At 43.3% G+C, this 23,129-nt stretch overlaps 1 protein-coding gene across 4 annotated transcripts in view; it reads left to right on the forward strand.

Annotated features, from left to right (window-relative positions):
• TTC39B (tetratricopeptide repeat domain 39B) overlaps nt 1-23,129 on the forward strand; it is a 131,788-nt gene that overhangs the window by 71,022 nt on the left and 37,637 nt on the right. For all 4 annotated transcript variants that reach the window (XR_002089244.2, XM_059724707.1, XM_006270845.4 and 1 more), the window contains 4 exons: nt 1,802-1,906; nt 11,381-11,512; nt 15,153-15,229; nt 19,616-19,683. Coding sequence is in view for 3 of the 4 variants with exons in the window: in XM_006270845.4 (XP_006270907.2) it covers nt 1,802-1,906; nt 11,381-11,512; nt 15,153-15,229; nt 19,616-19,683 (382 nt within the window). In the remaining variant the exon portion in view is untranslated. The remainder of the gene's footprint in view (nt 1-1,801; nt 1,907-11,380; nt 11,513-15,152; nt 15,230-19,615; nt 19,684-23,129) is intronic.

Genomic DNA, 23,129 nt, shown 5'->3' on the forward strand with positions numbered 1-23,129 from the left:
CTTTGGTGTTCCTAGAGCTGGGCTTAGTGCAGCTCTCCAGGCCTATAAACATGACTACCAGCTCCCTCTGCTGAAAGATAAGCTGTCCCTATGCTCTTTCTTTTCTTCATGGAGAGTAAATGGGAAGGTGTAAAAGTGCCTTCCTTTTTGAGGAATGGGAAAAGACTAATCTGATAAAGATTCAGTGTGGTGGTAGAGGCTGATATGCCATAGATACAGACGTTAAGGAACATGTTTAGAGGATTACACATTTGTAGAACAGGAGGATGAAATTAATTCTGATATCTGAATTTTTTTAAGTGTCTAGCTTCTATGATTTTATTGTGAGTCTATCTTTTTTAAAGGTTTTGCTTCAAGATCTAACTGCACAAATCCCAATATTAAATGAGAATCCCAGCTTTTGTTATTTTAAAAATATGTTTCTAGGCCTATCTTATTTCACAGACTAACTTTAAAAATATGAAGCAAGAACATCCTGAAGGCCCAGGCAAGAAGGCCTAAAAGAACCTAATATGAGATGAAATATCCAGTGCTCAGGACATGAATCCTGCAGTTTAAAAGACTAGGGGTTCAGTTCTTTGCTTTACCACAGACTGCTGTGACCTTGCACAAAAGATGCGTCGTACCTGTACCTCTGTTCCTTATTTGTAAGAGAGGGAGAGTAGTACTGCTGTGCTACATAAAAAATTGTGAGAAGCATAGGTGTTATGGTAATTAGAGCACATAATACCTGAGGTACATGGCACATGAGGCTGAGCTTCTAGTCGATGGAGTTAGTCCAAACTGATCATCATCATGACAAATGTAGCAGGACAGTGGAAAGAACTATTTGTACCAGTCTGTATATTTTTCAGCTTTTCCACTCTTTCTTCAAACTTTACCCACATGCTGGTGATAACAAATGTACAGGGACAAATTCTTTCTTATATCAGAGCAATTATATGTACTTGCATAATACAGAGGAAGATTTGAATTTCTTAGGGGAGTGGCTGTGGAGGAGGGGATGTAGTAGTTCATGAAGTTGTGTGAAAATTTTCATCTTAATCAAAATAAGGCCCCACAAGAAAATAAAAAATCGTGAAAAAGAGGATATGTAATACAGGGGTTTTACCTGGCTCCCAGAGCTGCTGGTGTGTGGGGGCATGGTGTTGCCTACTGCTAAGTTTCTTGCTACAGAGCCAGCAATAGGGGCAGCAACAGTTGCATTAAGGCGTGCGCCGCTGCCAGGTCCAGATCCAGCCTCTGAAGGTACCTTGTGGGCAAAACCTGGGCCATGAGAAGCCCTGCAGTTTGGATTTGGCCCATAGGTGTAGGTGATCTTGACACCCCTAACGTAATGCATTAAAATGATGTGCACAATATTAGTAGCTGACAATGAAGAAGCAAAAGCAGTTGGATGTTACAAGCTTATGACAAATATCTTTGGAAAATATTTCTAACTTTTTCATCATACACAAATACTATAGTAGACATTGCAAGTTTTATCGTGTGAACTGTAATTTCTAGGTATGTTGGAGCAACACTGTTACATAAAAAATTGTGTTGTATCTTGTCAATAATCTACCACATTGTCAAAAGGCTTGATAGGTAGTTCACTGAGAGTCTTTAGGCCTGAAGCAAAATCCACTGAAGGCAACATTCTTAAACAGTGATATTAGAAAAAGTACTTATGTTTAAGGTCAAAATAGGCAAGATGTTTGTGCAGTGGTTTTTTTCAGTTTCACTTTGCAAATAAAGACCACTATGGAGTCTAATCCCCAATACTAACTTTTTCTCTTTTATATTTTTCTGTTTTTACTAGGGCATCTAAAATGGATCTCAAGTGTTCTCTGGAAGAATGTGCAATGGCACTGAACTTATTTCTAAATAATAAATTCTCTGAAGCCCTGGAATTGCTTCGACCATGGTGAGGTCATATGTATTGTTGTTTCTGCTGTTAGAATTAATGGAGATACTATAAAGTATGCCATCCAGTTGCTGAAGATCAAATTACTGTTTTAGAGGCCTTCACTTTCATTTATTGCATTTATTCTCTTTTGTTCAAAAGGCAGTTTGACCCATTGCCCTTAACAGTGCATACACTTACTCTTTGAATGCATTTATCACAAGTGCCATCAGTTGATCCATGGGCTGTTTTATTTCAGTCTTCTAAAATCAAGGTGAAGTCTTTGCAGGTACAATGAGGAGATGGGCAGAGAGTAGACAGTCTGTCTAGTAAGTCATTCACAAAACCCCCAAATTTTGACCAGACATACTGGAAGAAAGATGTGGGCTGTGCTCAGATCTGTACCTGTACCTAGCTGACTGGCAAGTTGGAGGTTTTTCTCTCATCTGCCTCTATGAGCAGTGGGTAGATTTAGCTTGAAGTCTAATGAGATAAATTTTAGGGGTGCACCGATAAAGATTTTTTTTGGCTGATACCGATGGCCAATTATTAACCAGCCATATCAGCTAATACCGATCCAATAGCTGATATGCAGTCTGGCAGTGTGGAGAGCAGCGTCTGGCTGGTAAGTTGTGTGGGAGGCAGATCGAGGCCCCTGTGGTGAGGGAATGGGGCTGGGGCAGGGGCTGGCACTGCTCGGGCAGGGCAGGGTGCGGGACAGAGTTGTGGGCATATTCCTGGGGGAAGCATGGGGGGCATGTGCCCCACTGAATCTGTGCACGGGGCAAGGGTGGGCTGCCTGCTTTGGGCTCAGGGCCTGGGGCTGTACTAGCCTCTTCTCAGTGGGGGGGCTGGGAGCTAAACCTTGGGTTATGCTTAGCGCAGGTAGCAGCAGTGTGGGAGTAGTGGCTACAGTGGGCTACAGCAAATTTTGGGGTGGCTATTGCTCACCCTGTAGCCACCTCTCCTAGCACTGTCACCGTCCACCCTGAGCAAAGCCCCAGTCCAGCCCCTCAACTGGGAAGATGCCAGCCCGCAGCAGGCAGTCTGCCCTTGGTCTGCACACAAATCTAGAGGGCACACCCCCTCATGCCTCCCTTGGGGGTGCTCACAGAGGTGGGGAGCCTCCCACCATCTCTGCATCTCCTGCCCTGCCCCTGCCCCAGCTGGGCAGCCCCAGCTCCACTCCCTCCCTTATCATGGGGATCGTGATCTTCCTCACTTCCCCCGCACCCCTTTCTCCCCCACAGACTTACTGGTCAGATGCTGCTCTCCACACTGCCAGGCCTTATTCCTGGCTGTGTGCATTCTGTGGCTACATACATGCATGCAGCATTTATTGGCGATGTTATCGGCTACATCGGCCAAAAATATCTGATTGCTGATAATGTCAATTTTCCTTTTATCCTTGCTGATTTGAGATGTACTGATATATTGGTGCAGCTCTAATAAATTTATCATCCCTCAAGATTCTTTCTGCCCTTTTCTGGTACCTTTTGTCCACAACGGAAATGGGCATGAAATCAGAATAATAAAGGCCTGCTTAATGGAAACATCTTGGTGTTAAATATTTTTATTTCTGTATTATGATACTTTCTCCATACCAGTCCCTCTTTAGTAATAGGAGAGAACAATTTCTTTTGAATAGAAAGGAATCTTTGAAAGATTGGTGGATTTTTATTTTCCTTAATCATGGTTAGGTGTTCTAACTGTTTTTACATGTACGTTATGGAGGCACACTAGCTCTGTTTATAGTTCAGGTTGAAGTCCCCTCTGTCTAAGGAATATTCTAAGTGATCTAGAAGTGCTTTGTTTACTCACATTGTTTTGAAAATTTCTGAACCTTGTAGGAGTGATATGACCTGATTTTACTTTGGGGATATTGCAGAATCATAGAAAATTAGGGTTGGATGGGACCTCAGGAGGTCATTAATCCAACCCCTTGCTCAAAGGAGGACCATCCCCAACTATATCATCCTAGCCAAGGCTTTGTATAGCTGGCTCTTAAAAACCCTCAAGGATGGAAATTTCACAACCTCTCTGGGTAATCTGTTCAATGCTTTACAGTGTTCAGTGCTCTCTCCTAGTGAGAGAGTTTTTCCTAATATTCAACCTAAACTTCCCTTGCTGCAACTTGAGACTGTTGCTCCTTGTTCTGTCATCTGCCACCACTGAGAACAGTCCAGCTCCATGCTCTTTGGAACCCCACTTCAGGTAGTTGAAGGTGCTATTAATTCCCCCCTCAGTCTCTCTTCTCCAGACTAAATAAGCCTTGTTCCCTCAGCCTCTCCTCAGAAGTCAAGTGCCCCAGCCCTCTAACCATTTTCATTGCCCTCTGTTGCTGGACTCCCTCTCCAGTTTGTCCACATCCTTTTTGTAGTGGGGGGCCTAAAACTGGACACAGTACTCCAGATGTGGCCTCGCCGGTGCTGAATATAGGGGAATAATCATTTCCCTTGATCTGCTAGCAACTCTCCAACTAATGCCATCCAGTATGCTATTAATCTTCTTTGCAACAAGGGCATACTGTTGGCTCATATTCAACTTATTGTTCACTGTAACCCATAAGTCCTTTTCTGTAGAGCTGCTGCCTAGCTAGTAATTCCCCAGAATGTACCAGTGCATGAAATTGTTCTGTCCCAAGTGCAGGACTTTGCACTTGTCCTTATTGAACCTCATGAGACTTCTTTGGTTCGATCCTCCATTTGTTGCGGTCTCTCTGAATCCTTTCTCTACCCTCCAGTGTATCTACTACTCCCCGTCACAACCCAAGGGTGTGATTTTGTTTGTGCGTGCTTCGGCACTGCTAAATTATTTCCCGCCACGAGGAGCTTTCTTTGCAGGATGCATTTCTTAGTTGCAAAGAGAAATGCACGGTGCAAAGGAGTTCCCGCCACCCGCATGCAAATTTGTGTCCCACTATTGGCCAGTTCTAAATTATTCCCACGTGGCGGCTAGCGATTGGCTTGCTAGCCGTATAAGAGGCTTGAGCGGTTTCCGCCCAAGTTGGAGAACTCCAAGGAGAACCCCGCAAGGGAGGGATTCCACAACCATCTGGAGGAGGAGGGCTTCACGTCTTGTGAAGAACTCTAAGCGCTGCGGAGCCTATCGAACCCAGCGCGTGCCTTAAGAAGGCTATAGGGGTCTGATCAACCTCTGGCCTCTCCCCGTCGCCGAACGATCCCTCGACGAACCCCTTCCCTGCGCGCAAGTTCCACGGAGCCTAGCAAACTTCGTGTGAGTGTATCCAGAGCTCTTCTCCGAGTTGTTTTTTTCGGTTGACATGACGGGCTCGCGGTTTTAGAGCCTTCAACTGGATTGGGCTAGAGTTCACGTGGAAGGAACTCTTGTCCGCTCTTCTTCTTTCCTCTCTGTAACTGCAACTCAAGCAAGTTTTCCTGCCTGCACCGCGACCATCTACGGTGTAAGTAAAATAATCTTTAATCAACTGCTAAGCGTCCGTGCCTAATTATAGTCCGCTGGCCTGCATTCCCCGACCCGCGTGCCAGGGCTGCTGGCCACAGCCCGCCGTGCGCCCCTGAGGGCCTCGGACCGCTCCCGGCCCGTGCACTCCCCACAGCTTGGTGTCATCTGCAAACTTGCTGAGGGTGCAATCCATCCCATCTTCCAGCTTATTGATGAAGATATTGGACAAAATTGGCCCCAGGACCGATCCCTGGGGCGCTCCACTTGTTATGGGCTGCAGCTAGACATCACACCATTAATTACTACCTTTTGAGCCCAATGACTCAGCCAGTTTTCTGTCCACCTTATAGTTCATTCATCCAACCCATCCTTCCCTAGTGTGCTTGACAGTGTTGTGGGAGACCTTATCAAAAGCCTTGCTAAGATCAGGTTGGTCAGGAAAGCTATGCCCGTGGTGAATCCACGGTGACTGTTCCTAGTGACCTTCTCCTCCAAGTGCTTGGAAATGGATTCCTTGAGGACCTGCTCCATGATTTTTCCAGGGACTGGGGTGAGGCTGCTCTGTCTGTAGCTTCCTGGATCCTCCTTCTTCCCTTTAATAAAGATGGGCACTGTGTCTGCTCTTTTGCAGTCATCTAGGACCTCTCCCAATCCATGCGAGTTTTCAGAGATAATGCCCAGCAGCTCTGCTATTACATCAGCCAGCACTCTTGGGTGCATCACCTTTGGCTTCGCTTCTTACACTTGTACATGTCCAGCTTTTTTAAATAGTCCCTATCCTGTTCTTTCGCCACTGTTGGCTGCTCATCTCCTTCCCAAACTGTGCTGCCACATGCCATAGTCTGGGAGCTGAGGTTGCCTATGAAGACTGAGGTAAAAAAAGGCATTGAGTACTTTTTCTATATCGTCTGTCATTAGGTTGCCTCGTGAGGGATCCACACATTCCCTGATCTTCCTCTTATTGCTGATGTGGTTGTAGAAACCTTTACTCTTTTTGTCCTGCTAATTCTTCAAGCTAATCTAAAATGCTACCTTGTCTTGCCTTCTGCCTAATTTAAGAGACTGAAGGTATTTCCTGAAATATAAGAAATGACACTTTAGAGGCTGCAATGGTAGGTTAGAATGATTGTTTGTCCTTCCATACAAGTACCATCCAAGGAGCCTGCCTCTAGCAGTGGTTGTCTTGCCCCATGTATGTGTCAGCATCTGTATATGCTGTCCTTCCTTATGCAATGATGGGGAGCAGGCTGGAGCTCGGGTGGTGTGGGGGGTGTTAAAAGGAGCCAGCATGGAGGAATGCAGATTAGGCAGGCTGTAGGCCTGGAGGAATCAGGCCAAACAGAAAAAGCAAAGCCCAGCTTTGTTTACATCTAGGCTTTTACAACCAAGGAAGTTGGTAAGCTGATGGCTGTGATGTATATAGCAGCACAGGGCACAGGACAGCAAAGAACATTTTTTTTTTTTTTTTTGTGTGTTAATAATTTATAAAGTGACAATGGTTTGTAGGAAAAGGAAGAGGAGGACTGGCTGGAAGTCTGTTGGATGAGTTATATGTTATAAGTGATCACGGGTGACAGCCTCTTCTTGCAGGCTTGAAGTTACTGTAAACAAATGGAATACAGGCAGTCCTTGACTTACAGCGTTTCGAGTTGCAACGTTTCACACTTGCAACGTTTATAAATTGACAGCCTGTTTCAGCTTTCTGACGTCAGTTTTGACTTTACAATGCTTGATCCAATGCGACGCCATGCCAGCGAACAAGTTTGCTGCATCGCTCATCTCCCTGGAGAACGTGTGTCCAAACTTCTTTGGACACTTTCTTTAAGAAAGCAGACAAGAATCCAGTAAAACCTGCAGCTAAGACTCCTGAGAAGACTCCAGCTGAGAACCATTCAAAAAGTCCAACCGAGAGCCCTTCAAAAAGTCCAGCAAAATCACCTCAAAGTCCTTCCAAATCAATATGGCTGCTATTTACAATATAAATACATTAATGTAGCTATATTACTCATCTATAATTGAGTACAAAATTCTGGGGTATTTTTGGTGAAAATAGAGTATTGGGCCTTGGTTCAGGAACCAATTCTCCATTCATAAAATTGTTTCTTATGAGAAAGTTGGTTCCAAGTTGCAACGTTTTGACTTAAGACGTGGTTTTCAGGCACCAATTGCGTTGTAAGTCTGAGGACTGCCTGTACAACTGTCAAGGGGTAGAACTTGTTTGAGACGTCTCTCTCTGCACTCTCATCACTCCCTCCAAACATTTCACATCACAGTCATTATCACCATTGTGCTGCAACCAACTGCACAGGAGGTGGGGGATTCTTAAACAATCCTCCCAACTAGTAACCTCTGCCTCTCCTGCAAAATTATAATCACAACTCTCAAAGTCAGGGTACCTGTCCAGGTGGCAGTCTGTGGACCATATGTAGACCATGAGAGGTTACATTGTGGCTTGCTTGTGCAAAACCCAGAGAGGTGAACACTGCAGCTGTTTTCACCTTTGCTTGCCAGAGAACTTGGGGTCTTTGATTACCACTGGTGACTCAAACCAGCAAGGGAAAAGGAGAGTGGGCAAGAAGCTGCAGTGTTCACCTGCTTGGTTCTGGAACCATACCGATGCAATGGCTCTGGCAGCTTCACTGACAAGCTGCTGCCTTGCTGCCGAAGATGGCTTGTCTGGCCTGTGAGAAGCCCCATGGGCCAGAACCAGCTCAGAGGGCCAGACATCCCTTACCTAAGGCTGCATACAGACTTGCATTTCTATTGGTAAGAATTTCTCAGAAGTTCTTATTGGTAGAAAATTAGACCAGGAGCTGGAATATACATATGTTCCCGCCCCCTGGCTGGAGAGCTACCCAGATGGGTCCCCCTGGCTGGAGAACTTAGAGGGCTACTTCCTGAGCCACCCCCACTCTTAGGGATGCCCTCTGCTTGGGACCCAGGGGGCATGCTGTCAATAGGCATCCAGATGGGATGCACACAGGGTGATTTTAAGGTAGAGGCTCAGAAAAGTAGTGCTGGGGAGATTTTTCCTGACCCTTTGTCCTGATTCCCCAGTCTTTAATAGCCATGCATGTCACCCAGCTGTGTGGCACATGTATCATTTAAAGCCTATGGGGCCACAAACTGGGGTGGGAAAAGCTTTCCCAATCACAGGTCCTAGTCCTCAGGGCTTAGTAATCCCTACCCTGCTGGGTGGTGGGGGTTGCATTTAAAGCCCAGGGACCAGGAACTGGGCTTGGGGACAGCTTCCCTGAGCCCAGTCCTTAGGAATCTCATGTGGCTACAAAGTTGTCCGAGCCCAGTTTTCGGGAATCTCATGCGGCTGCAATGTTGTCTGAGCCCAGGCAGTCTTGATGACGTGGCACAGTTGACTCCTGCTCCTGTGCGTGCCTTTGGTTCCACTAGCGAAGAGAGAAGATCTGTGGCTGCAGGGTTCATTCATGATTGCAGGGTTGCCCAAGCCTGGGTTAGCTTTGTAGTCATAGGAGAATTGCCTCCCAATCCCCACATGCCTTTCAGTGGAATGGGAGTAGTGCATTTGGTGGAGGCTCTTTGCTGGGGCAGGGTCCCCACAGAGTTGCCTGACAGTTTGCTCTCCGAGGGAGAGCAGAAGACTCTGGGATACTGAATCTCTTTTCTTTCTCTCTCTCTCTTCTTTCTCTCTCTTGAAGTGCGCAGGTGTTCAAGTTAGATAAGAAGGAAGATCTTCCTTCTAGACAAACAATTTAACTTTTTGCACAAGAGCCATTACAAGACTGTTCTCAATCTTCTGTGTGCTCTCCTTTTTGTCTCAGGAGAGGCTTTTCTCTTGGCACAAATGGAACATATGTATATAGCCTAAGTGAAGACCAACTCCTCTTTCTGCTCAAATGTCTAGAAAATTCACAGAGAAAGAACTTTGTTAATGCAGAGCCTACTATGTCCCTGCCCTTCCCGATGCAATGCCCAGCAAGACTCAAATGCCTGAAAACAGGAAATGGTGTTTTAAGGGCTTTGCCAATGTAGCCTTAATTCTATGTCCTTCACACCCTGCCTCCCTGAAGCTGGCATCTACCAGTGAGAATTATTTCCATGGAATCTAGAAGCATTTGTTGTGGATGGAATTGCTGAGGGGAGTAGTTTGAGCATAGCTGTGATGGGATAAGGCAATCAGGGGGCCCCTGTCCATTGGGGTGGGATTTGAGCCCCACTTGTTGCCTCTTCACCCATGTGTGCACTCAAGAAGAGCCTGTGTTGAGGGATCTAGTTGAGCTCATTTCATCACTGGATTCTATAAATTGTCAGCACAGTGGTCTTCCTGCTATGGGAACTGTCAGCAGGGAGATTCTCCAGGAAGTTGAGGCTGGGTAAGCAAAAGCACATTACTGAAGGGTAAGTGTAAAGGCATTGTAAAAGGAGAGTGATATGGCTGTAGAATTTACCAAGTATTTAGTTGTTTTTGTGGAGTATGTTCAGTGCCTGACTACAGAGATGGAGCTAGCTCCTAGCCCAGGGGCAGGCAAAATGCGGCCTGTGGGCCAGATGTGGCCTGCCAGGCCATTCTATCCAGCCCACAGGGCCCCACAAAAATTTAGAAAATTAATCTTTATCTGCTCATGGCTGCCTGTCATATGGCCCTCGATGGCTTGCCAAACTCAGTAAGCAGCCCACCTCCCAAAATAATTGTCTGCCCCTGTCCTAGTCAGTACAGTTTTACATCAGCCAAGAGATGTGCTTAAGGCTCAGCAGTACACTGTTTATTTAGCTTTGTTCCCTGAATAACACGCACCATCTACAAGGCAAAGTGATGCTATATGGAACAAACATTATGGCATGGTTCTGAACTCTGTATCTCTTGGTTTTCAAGAGGTTTTCTGAATATGGTGAGAAACAGCAGCAGCTCTGTTAATAAAGTTAAGGATGTTTTATGTTTGTTAATGAAAATACATAACACTTATTCTTGCTATGCCAGAAGAATAAAAGGGCAGTAGCTTTTGTACAGAAACTACTGTTTCAGTTCATCATGCGTATTATGAAGAAAAAAGTTAATACTTTAGAAGCCCTTAGGTGATCATGCACTTCAGGGCTATGGACATATTCAAGGTGTATCATGAATGTATGTTGACTGAATGCTTTCCTAGGTCTGGGGTTTTTTTATATATTTCTGAAAACTTTTTCCTAAGAAGTGACTCTGTAAATAATGAACAGATATGCATATTTTAAAAATAAATTCAGTTATTTGATATATCCAAGAAATAAAAATTTAGGGCCATATTCTGTCTCTCTTGGTACCTTCATTTTTAAAAATTACTTTTAAAGTAAGATACTAGCAAATTTAGTCTTTGATAAGTGATTGCAGCTTATGTGCAGTGACTTTTGTGTGACATATACAAATCATTTGCCTATCATTCCATGGAAATTGGCTCAACTAGTAAAGTTATTTAGCTTTCCCCTCCTCTTTTTCAAATAAAGGTAGAAAGAAAAAAATGTTATCAAGATCTAATTGACTAAGTTTAGTAGGAGTTACAGGTAGCATACAAGTTGAAGTGATGTCAGGTATAAATGGTAAGTACCCTAACATACTTTTGGCATTGAGTACAAAAGATCGTATTACGTAGAAACATGGAAGATTGTTTACTTAAAAATATGTCAGAGAGGAGCATTGTGGCACAAAAATATATAATGAGAGAGTAAAAAATAAATCAGTTGCCCTTCTACTCCTCATCATCTGCCATAATACATTCTCAGGTTATTTTCCTGCTACTTTCCACTATTTTTTTTTACCCATTTGATAAGGGAATCCTGAATTAGTGCAAATGACTTTCATATTCCCAGTTTGTGAATTATGACAGAATTTAAATTGCCACAGATTTTGTCATAGCAAAGAAGAGAGAGAGAACTGATTACTTGAGGGCTGGAAGTCCACCTAAAATCTCAAGGAAGGAAATTTTACATCTGTGACCTCTAAAATGTCCTGTAGAATCTGTACCTTAATTTTATTATTGTACTTTGTTACTATAGAATAGGGATTATCTTTCCAGTGTATTAGTTTAACTGTAATCTGTGAGATTTGTATATTTCTCCCAGGTCTAAAGACAGTATGTACCATGCTCTTGGCTATGGCACAATATTAGTTATGCAAGCTGCTATGACCTTTGAACAACAGGATATCCAACTGGGAATTTCTACAATGAAGGAAGCTTTACAAACCTGCCAAAGGTAAGCCTAAGAAAATTACACGTGAGACATCTAAATGGAATATACTGACTACTGCTCCAGTATGGAGTGAGCATGGGAGCATACCCTTAAATTGGGTAGAGCATATTAGGCAATTATTCTTATTAATATTACTATACATTATTTGTATTATGGCAGAAGTCAAATACCCACTCATGCTCAGGTATTTGTGAACTCAGACACTGGTTAAATATCTGGGTAGCCATGTTGATATGGAAAGAGCCAATTTCTACATGCAGTTATAGTATTTGTGTGTGCAGTTTGAGCATATGTTCTTATACAGCCTGTGGCTTCTAACTTTTTAAAGAACTGGTACTCATTGTTTTCCATGTTATCATTGTAGCATTGTTCTTCTGTATGGTCTCTTTCAAAAATGGGTCAAATATTTTGGAAAATAACTCATCAAAATCTTCTCTCAAACCTAGATCTAAGCTTTTTGACAGTATTGAAATGTAAATATTTGGCTTGCACTTCAGTTAAAAACAAAACAATGTATTATAATCTTTTAATTACACTATCTTACACTCTGCAGCATTTGCCTCACTTTAGTGCACAAAATAGGTAGTGCGAAGTTTCTGTCGCTGATTTTATTCGGTCCAATTTGATGGCTGAATCTCTGAATCTAATCAGGAGACCCTTTAATCTCTCTGAATCGAATCGGAATCCTCCGAATCAATTTGGAGCGGTTCAGAAAGATTCAACGATTTGGACGTAGACACAGCTTAAAATGTTTTTTCCACATACCTTAAGGTACCAGGTGGCTCGTGAATGCTGAGATGCTGGGGCAGATGGAGTGTCCCACAGGAACGCAGTGGGGTCTCCAGCGCGCTCGGCAGCAGACCCAGAAGTGAACCAGAAGTTCTTCTGGGTCTGCTGGGGAGTGCACTGGCAGTGCCCCCCAGGGCCCCCCTGGTTTAGTGACTAGTGCTTTCTGGGTCTGAGGTCCCAGGGTCTCCCTGCAGCCGATCGCCGAGCTGAGCCATTGTAGCATTCACGAGCCGTGCCTGGTACCTTGAGGTATGTAGAAAAAACATTTAAAGCTGTGTCTATGGCCAAATCACTGATTCTTTTAATCAGCATTGAATCTTCAGATTCGGTCAGATCAAATTGGAACTGTGATCCGAATCAACGAATCGAATTACTATCCCCGATTTGGGCCGAATCCGAATTGAATACAGCCCGTTTCTCACACCCCTAGTAGTGATCCCATAATGACCATGTTTTAGCCAAAGAGCTTATGAGTAGCCAAGAAGTGGCCCAAGCTGTAGGCACCTCGCAGCACAGTGCTTTAACGCAAAGTCATAGGTTAGGCATTATACAATCCACTCTTCACTCATTTTCTAGTAGTCTAGTGACTGCACCTTGCATTTAATATTCATTGGTTAAAATGTATCAAGAACTGAGGGGAAGTGTCTGCTAGCACCTCAGGTCCCCTCCCATTTAAAGCAGCAACCATCTGGAGACCCACAATCTAGCTTGCTCCATATGTCTCCTGCTCTTCGCAGCTTAGAACCTGTTTGCTCACTTCCTGGGTGAGTGCTTTCACCACTAAGCTACTTGCCTAAAGCCTGTGATGACAATGTCCTAAAAGACAGGGGGACTTTAGGCTCTGATCCTAATGAGGAAGTAACTATATCCCAATGCTATTTATTTTTATTCATGAATATTAAATCGAAGGAACAATGAGCCAGCTTCAAGGGGAAGGCTGTGAAGAAGTCTTAGAAATTCCCAGCCCATGGACTAGCAGTTAGAAGCCTTTCCTAAGAAGCAGGAGAGACATCTTCAAATGCTCTCTGGATGAAGGGGGCCTAGAACCCAAGTCTTCTGCTTCCTGAGCAAGTAGCCTATAAGCACTACCTATTTGGAAAAAAAAAAATCCTCTTTCTCTCGTGTCCACTACTGCAAGCATTACGTTTCTGCTTGGCTATAATTTATGGCTCGCAATCACTTGGGATTTGTCCTTATGTACATGCCCAGTTGGAGTGAAGCTTATGGAGTATGTTCAATAGCTGTGTGGATGCTTATGTGTTCACCCAGCATGCAGAATAAGATTGCAAACTGTGCGTTAAGGTCCAAAAATAGCAGTTGGGTAAGTGTCGTTTGGGTGGGTAAAGTGAAATAGGATTCTTTCCTTAGGCTAGGGACAGATACTCAAAAAGCCTGAGCCAGAACTGATTCAATCTTTGCAGGTTATTCTAACCTGGCTAGGCTAAACCGGCTTGTAACCATACAGACATCCCCTCTGGACTGAGTAAATTCAGGCACATGCCTGCAGTGTCTCAGGCCAGAAGCCAGGGGGCACTAGAGCAGCCCTCCCTTCTCTTCCATAGTACTAAGCTGAGGGGGGCATGGCCAGGCCCCTGCAGGACCCTGATTAGAGAGGAATTTCCTCCTTTGATAACAGCGCATTTATTAGCTCTGTTATCAGCATTTATGACCCCATCAGAAAATGAAGCCTCTCATTAGCTCAAGCTCTTAAACAACTTTTTCCAAGGAAGGGAACATACCAAGGAGGGACATTAACAGCTACCTGTTGAATAGCTCCAAAAAGTGCTAAGCGGACACGGTTTTGTTTGCCTTACACAGACACCTCTCAGCATTAGCTAGCATACCACATGCTGGCTATGGTCCGTGATGTCAGAGAGAGGAGGAAGGGATCCCTGCTTGAGCAGTGGGGGGAGGGTGTGGCAGGAGAAGCCAGACAGATCTTGCTGTGCCTGCAAGTCTCTGCCAGCGCTCCAGCAAGGGAGCAGAGAGGAAGGGCCAGCCCAGCTCTCAGGAGCAGAGAGCCCTACCTAGCCCAGAGAGCATGCTGGGATGCTGGGGGATTCTGATTTAACTTAAACCAGGAAGGGGTGTAGGACAGACATTACATCAACCAGTTTGACCCAAATCAGTTAAGTCTGATACTACCTTCAACCCGATTTACCTCAAACTGGTTTCAGCCATTTTCAAACAGGTTTATGTACACTGAATGCCTGTTCTCAGGTTTAAACCATTTTCTGATTGCTTGAGCTGGTTTATGTGTAATGACTGTCCCTAGCCTTAGTGACCAACCCTTGAGCAGTCTGATTAAGTGACATCTCTAGAATCACAAGAGAACTCAGTGTTAAAGGCAGGGGTAGAATATGGTTCTCCAGGGGAGCGTTACACAACCTTAGCTATTAGACCATCCTTTCCCTTTGTACAATTCCCTGCATCAGTTGCAACAAGCTTTCTAATTTCTGCAAAAATGAGGAAGAGGGTTTTATAGAAACCACCTTCACTCACATCCCTGATTCATTCTCAGACTATAGTTCATATTGTACAGTGACTACAGAAAGGTTGTGCAAAGGGGAAAAAATTGTGTGATCACGTACTTAAAAATTGTATCATAATCTATAACACAATAGGGGACTGGATTAAGGTTTATAGATTTCTGAATTAAGGTACATACCAAGAGTGGGGGTATATATTGGTAAACTACTCAGAGCTGTACCTTTTTTCTTTGGAATGGCTATACATTTGTCTAACATTTGGAGGGAGGAGGAGTTAATTGTCATAATGCATTAGGTTAATATAAATGCCTATTTAAATTTGTTTATCCCTTGTGGGTTTCTTTTTTCCATTGTGGCTGATTTAGATTCAGAAAAAGAAGCACAGTGGTAGAGTCTTTGTCCAATCTGGTTTCTAAACAGTCAGTGGATCAGCTGAGTGAAGGTAAGAGAAATAAAAGGTATTTTCTGAAAATATGTAGGAAAAAGGATTTCTGAAAAAGTTATACCAGTATAGGAAGACCTTTCACATAACAGACAAGTTCACATACATCTTTTAATTTAGGTAGTTTTTCCTCTCCCTCCAAATACTGGAGAGAGTTCAATGGCAGCTATTTTCAGAAGTTATTTTAAGAGGAGGAATTTGTGTGTGTTGATAAATGCACAGCATTTACAAGGAATGTTATTTTAAAACAATGAGTCTGATTTTAAGAAATAGTCTGAGCATTGTGCAGTTTCAGTAGTTGGAGAAGTTTTTTATAGTTTTTGACCATACAAATTTTTATTTAAAAAAATTGGGAATGGTGGCAAGTGGATTTGTTGTTTTGTAGTTATAGGAAATAGGACATACTTGCTCTAGAGTAATTCAGTACATTACCTCTCTGTTACGGGTGCATGCTCGAGGTCAGGTCTCAAGCCAACCCACTACCCTGTCCACAGGGCAGTCTGCCCAATCTCTTCTTCCACAACTTTGCTATTACAATAAACTGGTGGTAAATGCGGGAGGCTGCCCATTCTATGCCTTGATGTCAGGGGCGCTAGCCATGGCTGCGTACCTTCCATACACTGTGGCCCATACCTCCCAGATGGCATCCAAGCTGTTATCATACTCCTGGCTGCCAGCTGGACTGAACCTAGTCACCGCTGCCTCTGGGCTGCCCAGTGTGCAAGCTCTGGGTGGGCAGCAGCAGCAGCAAACACTGCCTGGCACAGCAAACCAGGGGGCCGCAGCTGCTGCCGCCATGCGCAGCCCCATTCATAGATTCATAGATGAATGAATAGACTCATGGGCGAGTCTGGAGCTGGCGTGGGGCCCAGGCTGGCAGTGGGGGCTGGGTTACAAGCTGGTGGTGAGTGCAGGGGGAAAAATGGCCCCTAACCCACCCTGTGGTTGTTGCCCTGCACTGCAGCCGCTCACAGCCCAAGTGGGGCTGCCTGTGCCTGCTCAGGACAGCCCCACGTGGGCTGCGAGCAGCTGCAGCAGGGAGTGAGGGCCACGGGGTGGGTGAGGGGCTGCTTTTCCCCAGACTTAGCTTTTCCCCAGGCTCCTTCTCTGCCCGGGGTCCTCCCCTGCCCTTCTCTCTCCCCCCTCTTCCCCCCCACATACCTGAGGTTCTGGCACGGTGCAGCCATGTGGTCCCAGGCCAGAAGCCCCTGCTGGGCCTTCAGGTTGGTGGGGTGGGGCTGGGTGGGCCCTGCTGTTGCAAGAGCCCACCGGGTTTCCCCCAGGTCCTACTGCCCCTGGTTCCTGTCTTTTTTGACAGAAACCAAGGACAGATCAATATTAATTTTCTAAATTTTTTAGGGGCCCTGCGGGCCAGATAGATTGGCTTCACGTTCCATATTTTGCCCACCCCTGCTTTAGAAAGAGGAAAGTTATTATTGATGTTTTTTAACTCATGCTCACTTTTTTCCCCCTATAGGGCATTAGTGTAGTGATTTGATATGCCATCTTTTCATAATAGGATAACTGAGTTCAAATTATTGCTGACAGACATTGCAAAAGCAAATGAGTATGGTCATTTCATACTAATTCTTAGCATGACCTGTTTCTGAAAACTGAAATACATGTGGCTCAAGGGACTTGCCTAAGTAAGTCCAGTACTAAAATAGTAGGGTCATTGTCTGCAGCAATTGCCTGTATTGCTAAGTGTACATACCTAAATTAGACACGGATTCACCAGCTCAGAGTTTTCCTCCAGGGGTACTGTCTTCATAACTTGCTAGAACTTTTTATGGACCATTTAGCTTCACTCCTGGACATACAGAACTGTAGAAGTTAAGGGCTAAAGCCTATTTCCCTTTCACACACCTAAATGGCACTTACGCAATGTAACACCAGTTTTTGGCACTTTGGAATTCTGTTTCCTTTGGCACTGTAGAATCACCCTGCATGTGTACCTGTTGGAAGTAGAGTAAGAAGGGGAGGAATCTCTTACTTTTTATTCCAGATATGCAGTGGTTATAGTGTACTTGCTCAGGGAGCAGAAGACTTGGGTTTTAGGCACCCTTCATCCAGAGAGCATTTGAAATGCTTCCTATGAAAGTGTTCTGATCACTAGTCCATGGGCTGGGTATTCCTGACTTCTCTGCAGCCTTCCCCTTAAAACTGGCTCCTTGCTCCTTCCATTTAATATGCACTGAATAAAAATAAACAGCATTGACATAGTTCCTTCCTCATTAGGATCAGGGCCTAAGTCCCCCTTTCTTTCAGGACATTGTCATCCCTCTGGTTGCTTTTCTCTTTCTGACACCATTTGTCTTCACTCCCTGCCCTCCTAACTACAGTACTCAGTTAGAGTGTAGTGTACTGAGCAGAGAGAGAAGCAGAGTATAGGGACAGTGTAGCTACAGTGAATCTCAAACTGAGCATAAGTCTTCAAAACAGCAACTATGTGGCTACGTAAGTGCCATTTAGGCATGTGAAAGGGAAATGGACTCTAGCCCTAAGTCTGTAGTTTTCAAAGGCACCCCATATTTTCTCACAAGCCACATGCCCCAAATAAAGGCATGCACCTTGTTTTGGAGAAAGCAGAATGAAGATTTTTTTTCTGGGTTAATGACTATAAAGCAGCAACAGAGTCTTATCTTCAGCTGTGTTATCCTCCCTTTTCTGCTTAACCAAACCTGAGCTGTTGCTGAAGATTGGTCTCCAAGAGTGTCTCTATGATTTTGAAGAGTTAAAAACATTTTGCAAGGCTGTGAAATAAAGGAGAGAAACTGGGAGTAACTAAAAGACAGCAAAATTGCCAGAAGTTAGCTTGATTAGTGGAACATCAAGACCGTTAAAAAGGATTAACACCTGAGGAGTGAAGAAAAATGGCCCATTAAGTCAAATGCCTCTCTTGGGTGCCTAAATGCAAATACCAGTGCTGCTGTGAGAGGATTCAAAGTGGAGTTCTGTTCTGGGCAGAAAATGACTTGCCTACTTAAGACAGTAGGCTGGGGAGGGCTGATTTATTGGGAAAAAGATACGTGGTATGCAGGTAAATAAGGTACAACAGTGTATCTAGGCCTGGTAGAACCTCGGCTAAAACTGTGGCACCCAACCTTTTGGGCCCAGGGCCTGGATGAGTGAGTCAGTTTGTGGGCCCGGTGCTGCACCATGCACCACCTGCTGTCCCAATCCAGCTGCGTGCTGGTGTGATCTCTCATGCAGGGCTGCAGTACCCAGCCTGAAGGCTCCCCAAGTGTCTGAAAATTTGACAGCAGGGAAGCAGCAATTAATGCTACCACTGTTCCTCTGCTGCCAAATTTCTGGTCCTTTGGGAGCTCTGCAGGCCAGATGAAAGACTCTGTGGGCTGGGCACTGAGCACCTCTGGGTTAAATGTTTTAGCCAGCCACAGATAGAATTGGTATTTTTTTTCTTTCCATTATGCATATTTGTGTGTTCTGAGTGCCGTGTGAAGTCTAAGAGGGTGGCTGAATAAGGACAGACATCTTTTCAAGGAGAGCAGAGCTGTGGCACCGAGTTCAAAGTACTTCTGTCTTTCTATCAGCATCACTTCAGTCTTGTTTTGATTCGGCTTCAGCCAGCTGCTCTCATGTAGGCAGAATGGAAGCCAGGCCACGGAGGTGTTATTTGAACTGAAGTAGAGACAGTGCTGCATGTAACCGGAGTGCTGCTGATGTTTCTAATTAACTCCCTGAGTCTCATCGGTCAGATGGAAAAAAAGGATTGACCCTTGCAGATCCAGCATGTTGAGAGCCTTGATGATTAGAAGAAAAATGGTCTATAATGGCTTTTTCAGTTTAGAGACATAGGTAGTTGTGTTAGTCTGAAGTCAAGCAGAAATCAGGGTAGATTTGGACCTTATAGATGTATATAGATATATAGAGAGAGATGTATATAAATATATATAGCTGTCTATACGACAAGTTTACATGAGCAGGCCCCGAGCCATTTTAGAACATTCCTGTTCACTGGTACCAGCTCTTAGTGGCAGGAGTGTTTGATGAGCTAGTGGTGTAGGTTGAGAATGAACATATTTACTTTATCTTTACTCATTAATAGATTGTCTACCAAAGTGACAAGCGTTGCCTCAGTAACGTGCCCTGAATGAAGCCTGATTGAGGCTTTTGGCTGCAGAAAAGTGACATGGAAGACTTTTTAGATAACTTCTTAACTAGTGTCCTTGACTGGATTTTTTTTGTTTGTTTCATATATGGCTTGACAGTTATCAAAACAAGAATGATAAAAATCTAGTTAGATTTTGCTGGCAACATATTGTTATCCCATTGATTGCCAAGTACCGTATTTGAATGTGAACCAATAACCATTATGTTAGCAATTAATAATTTGAGACTTCTTTTGTTTGATCTTTTTTGTAGAGGAAATGCATGCTGAAATCTGTTATGCTGAATGTTTATTGCAGAAAGCAGCACTTACATTTGTACAGGTAATATCAGCTGTTTATTTCAGATCTCTGTGTGAATATGCAATTTAGTGTAAAATATTAGTAATCAAATTAGGACATTATTTCCCCCAAAACTGTAATGTTTGAAAACAGAAATTTTTTTTACAATGTTTATTTTGTAGAAGCTGTCTGAAAATGCCATTTATGCTATGCTATATTGTGATACTCACATTTTCTATCTAAACATACTTTAAAAAAATTAAACTTTTAATCTTTGTCCAAGGGTCTGTTATGCTATACAGTTTCATAACAATGATTCATTTAGCTCTGCATACCACTTCTTATACTGGCCAGTACTACTTAAGTGAGAGAAATATAGAACACAGGTGTCAAGCAGTGCGTTGCTGTATATGGGTGAATTTGGCTGTATATGGGTAGAATTTGGTAGAAAATGCAGGATTTCATTTCATGCTGACTTCTTTGGCAGCCATCCTTCTTGTTCTTCCATTGAAAGTCACTGTCCATATAGACTTTAAATGATGCCCTCAACCCTATAGTAATGCATTACTTGTTCAAGAGGAGTTGTTTTTATTCACTTTCGAGTTATGGTGAGGCACCGGGGTGTTGTGCTCAGTTGTGTTTACCAAAAAAGAGTTTTGAAAGTAAGCTTGCCTAAAGCAGGCCTGGAAGTGGTATATTACTGTTTGAGCATGGGTCATTAGTTTCTCTCCAGTCATTTTAAATCTCCAGAAAAGTGCTTTTTAAATGCAAGCCTATTTTCCCTCAATGAAATGCCACAATTTCCATGATGAAAAGTAACACAATGAACACATAATAAGTTAGAGGTTGTAAATACCTTCTCTTTATTATTTTGTTATGTATCTATGCGAAGGAGGGATTCTTACCCACAGTAATTTGGGCCCATGCCTTCCCCCTAAATCCTAACTGCTATTTCAGAAGTAGTTCATCATCCAGTAGTGAGTTTTAATTAACTTTGTTAAATAATTTAGTTTGAGCCATTGAAAAACTCCCAGCTTAGTTTTTCACTGAAAATTATAGTAGTTGAAATGGCCACACCCTCCACATAGAGGGATTAATGTTAAAATGTCACTTTTTTCCTATCACAGCTTTCTTTAATAGCTTCCAGTGGGACTACTCATACACAAAGTAAAGCATACTCAACTCTGTGGGATTAAGACTTGAAAAAAATATATTAGGTCTATATAAAAAGCTATATTAACATTACTAATGTTGCAAATTCTAGCACTCCAAGTTATCCCAGAACCAAAATCACTCTAGACCTTATTTCAGCCCCCTGACATGCATGTTTCTGATACAGTCTTTAATTATATGATCATGTACAATTGTTTTCATAGGTTCTGTGACTTTTAATGCACAGAATAGACAGTACTCACTTAGCAAGCAGCTTTTCATTATTTAGTTTCATTGTTGCTGAATAAACCCCATTCACTTATTTACCACCTATTATTCAAACCCTTTTTAAACAGAATTATTAATTTTCTGATAGGTGTGTCTGTGTTGCTGATCCCAGCAGTATTGATTGCTTTAAAACACTAGTGCATTTACTTCTTTAAAACACCTCTGTGGGAAGAATGGGTATTGCAGGCGAACTCAGGCACAGAAAAAAATAAGTTCTAAAGTACCCACTGTACATTTCACAGATATTTGTAGACAGGAGTGGGGTGGTGAAACTCTGGGTTCTTGTGTTCAGTTGTAGGCTCTGGAAGAATGAGTGCTTCAGTAGACATGGTCCCCTTTTTTTGCTCAGTCTCCCCTAGGTATGATCTCTTCAGACCTGTCCCAACTTTTTCAGGCTTTTTTTTTTGTACCCACCACTGACTCCTTCCCGTAGTTCTATTTTCTTTACCTAGTCTAGGGAAGAGATTGAGATCAGCTTTTGATCCCAGTTTCTTGCCTAGAAATCTTTGTCCCACTCCTATGGTCTCTCTCCTTCCACTCACTCCCAGTCTTTGTCCAGCCAATACCAATTCTCTTCTCCTTTCCTTGCCATTCCCCACAAGCTTCCAGAACTTGTTCATCATGCCCAAGCTTCCCATCCTGACTGATTAAGAGTTCCTTTTCCCGATTACCCAGCCCTCTCCAAAATCCTCATTTAGTTTCAGTTCTCTTATTGCCCATTATTCCCCATCTCCCATATTTGACTCCCAAACCTATTTTCCTTGCCCAGATAATCCAGATCTCTGTCATTCTTAGGCTTCCTGTCTCATTGTGCTTGCCCCACAATGCCATGTTTTCAATGGCTTATCACGGAGATGCAAAATAGTACATCTGTGACCTGCTGCCAAGTTTCAAGTCCCTGCTCCAAAGCATGAGAACACTAAAACAAAGGTTACCAGAATTTTTTAACATTGAAAAACAAAATACTTCACAATTATTTTGTTCTCCGGAGCGGCTGAATAATTTCATCCGAAATACTGCATCCCCCCACCCCCTCCTCAAATCAGCCTAACAAATACACACTTCCTGGAAATATTGAGCCAAAATGCTTAGTTTGAAAATTTATAAGCAACTGGAAAATGGCCTTGTACTTTGAAGTGTCAGGGAATCTTGATAACAGGCTTGGTGGCAATGCCTGTAATTAAATAAAGAGATCAAATCAAACATACACCCTGCAACACATAACTGGTTTTTACTGGAAGAAGACTCTGAAGTATCAGTTAAATGAATTCAAATGTTAAGTCTATGTAACATAAATTCTTCCATGATAGAATGCAAAATAAATACCTGGTATACTTATATTATGTGAATATATAATGTGCACAGAACATTGTTAGATGATATTTTCATATATACAATTGGCAGGTATGTGCTGTTAGCTCCCTTACTGCAATCCAAGATAAACTGGAGTTGCTGTTGAGCAGCACTTGAAATTCAACTGAATAGAAGATGTTTGGGGGTTTTCTTTCAAGACACCTCTACATTTTCCAAGGCACAATTTGAAAACTTTCTCAAAATGCTCTTCTACCACCATCTGGTGGAGATTTTTGTTATTTCTCTCTTAAATGCTGATGTCTTTCTTCTCTTTGTTCTATTTTTTGGCTATTTTTTAATAATCTGTATTTAAAGCGTCATTCAAAACATGCAGAGAACTGTTTCTCTGTCATTTTATCATATACTGCAGTGGGGGGGCGAACTTTTTTGGCAGGGGTGTCGCAATTTAACCATTTACCTTCCCCAAGTCCCACTAAGATCCCTGTCCCATACCTGATTTGCTTCTCAGCTTTATGCTCCTTGACCAAGCTGCTGCTCTGCTCTCTGTTTCCTGCCCTGAGCTTCCTGCCTGATCTAATGCTCTGTTTTCTGCTCCCTGCACTATCTACCAGTGCACACACAGGGCATTTATAGACATGGTCCAGGAGGCTGGGGAGGCGGGGCACTTTAATTAGCAAGCTCTGCTAATTAGAAGTGCCCAAGCGTCACGTGTATCAATATCCCCACGTTGAAAA

The sequence above is a fragment of the Alligator mississippiensis genome, chromosome 3 (genome assembly GCF_030867095.1).
Source record: "Alligator mississippiensis isolate rAllMis1 chromosome 3, rAllMis1, whole genome shotgun sequence".
In the NCBI taxonomy this organism is placed as follows: domain Eukaryota; kingdom Metazoa; phylum Chordata; order Crocodylia; family Alligatoridae; genus Alligator; species Alligator mississippiensis.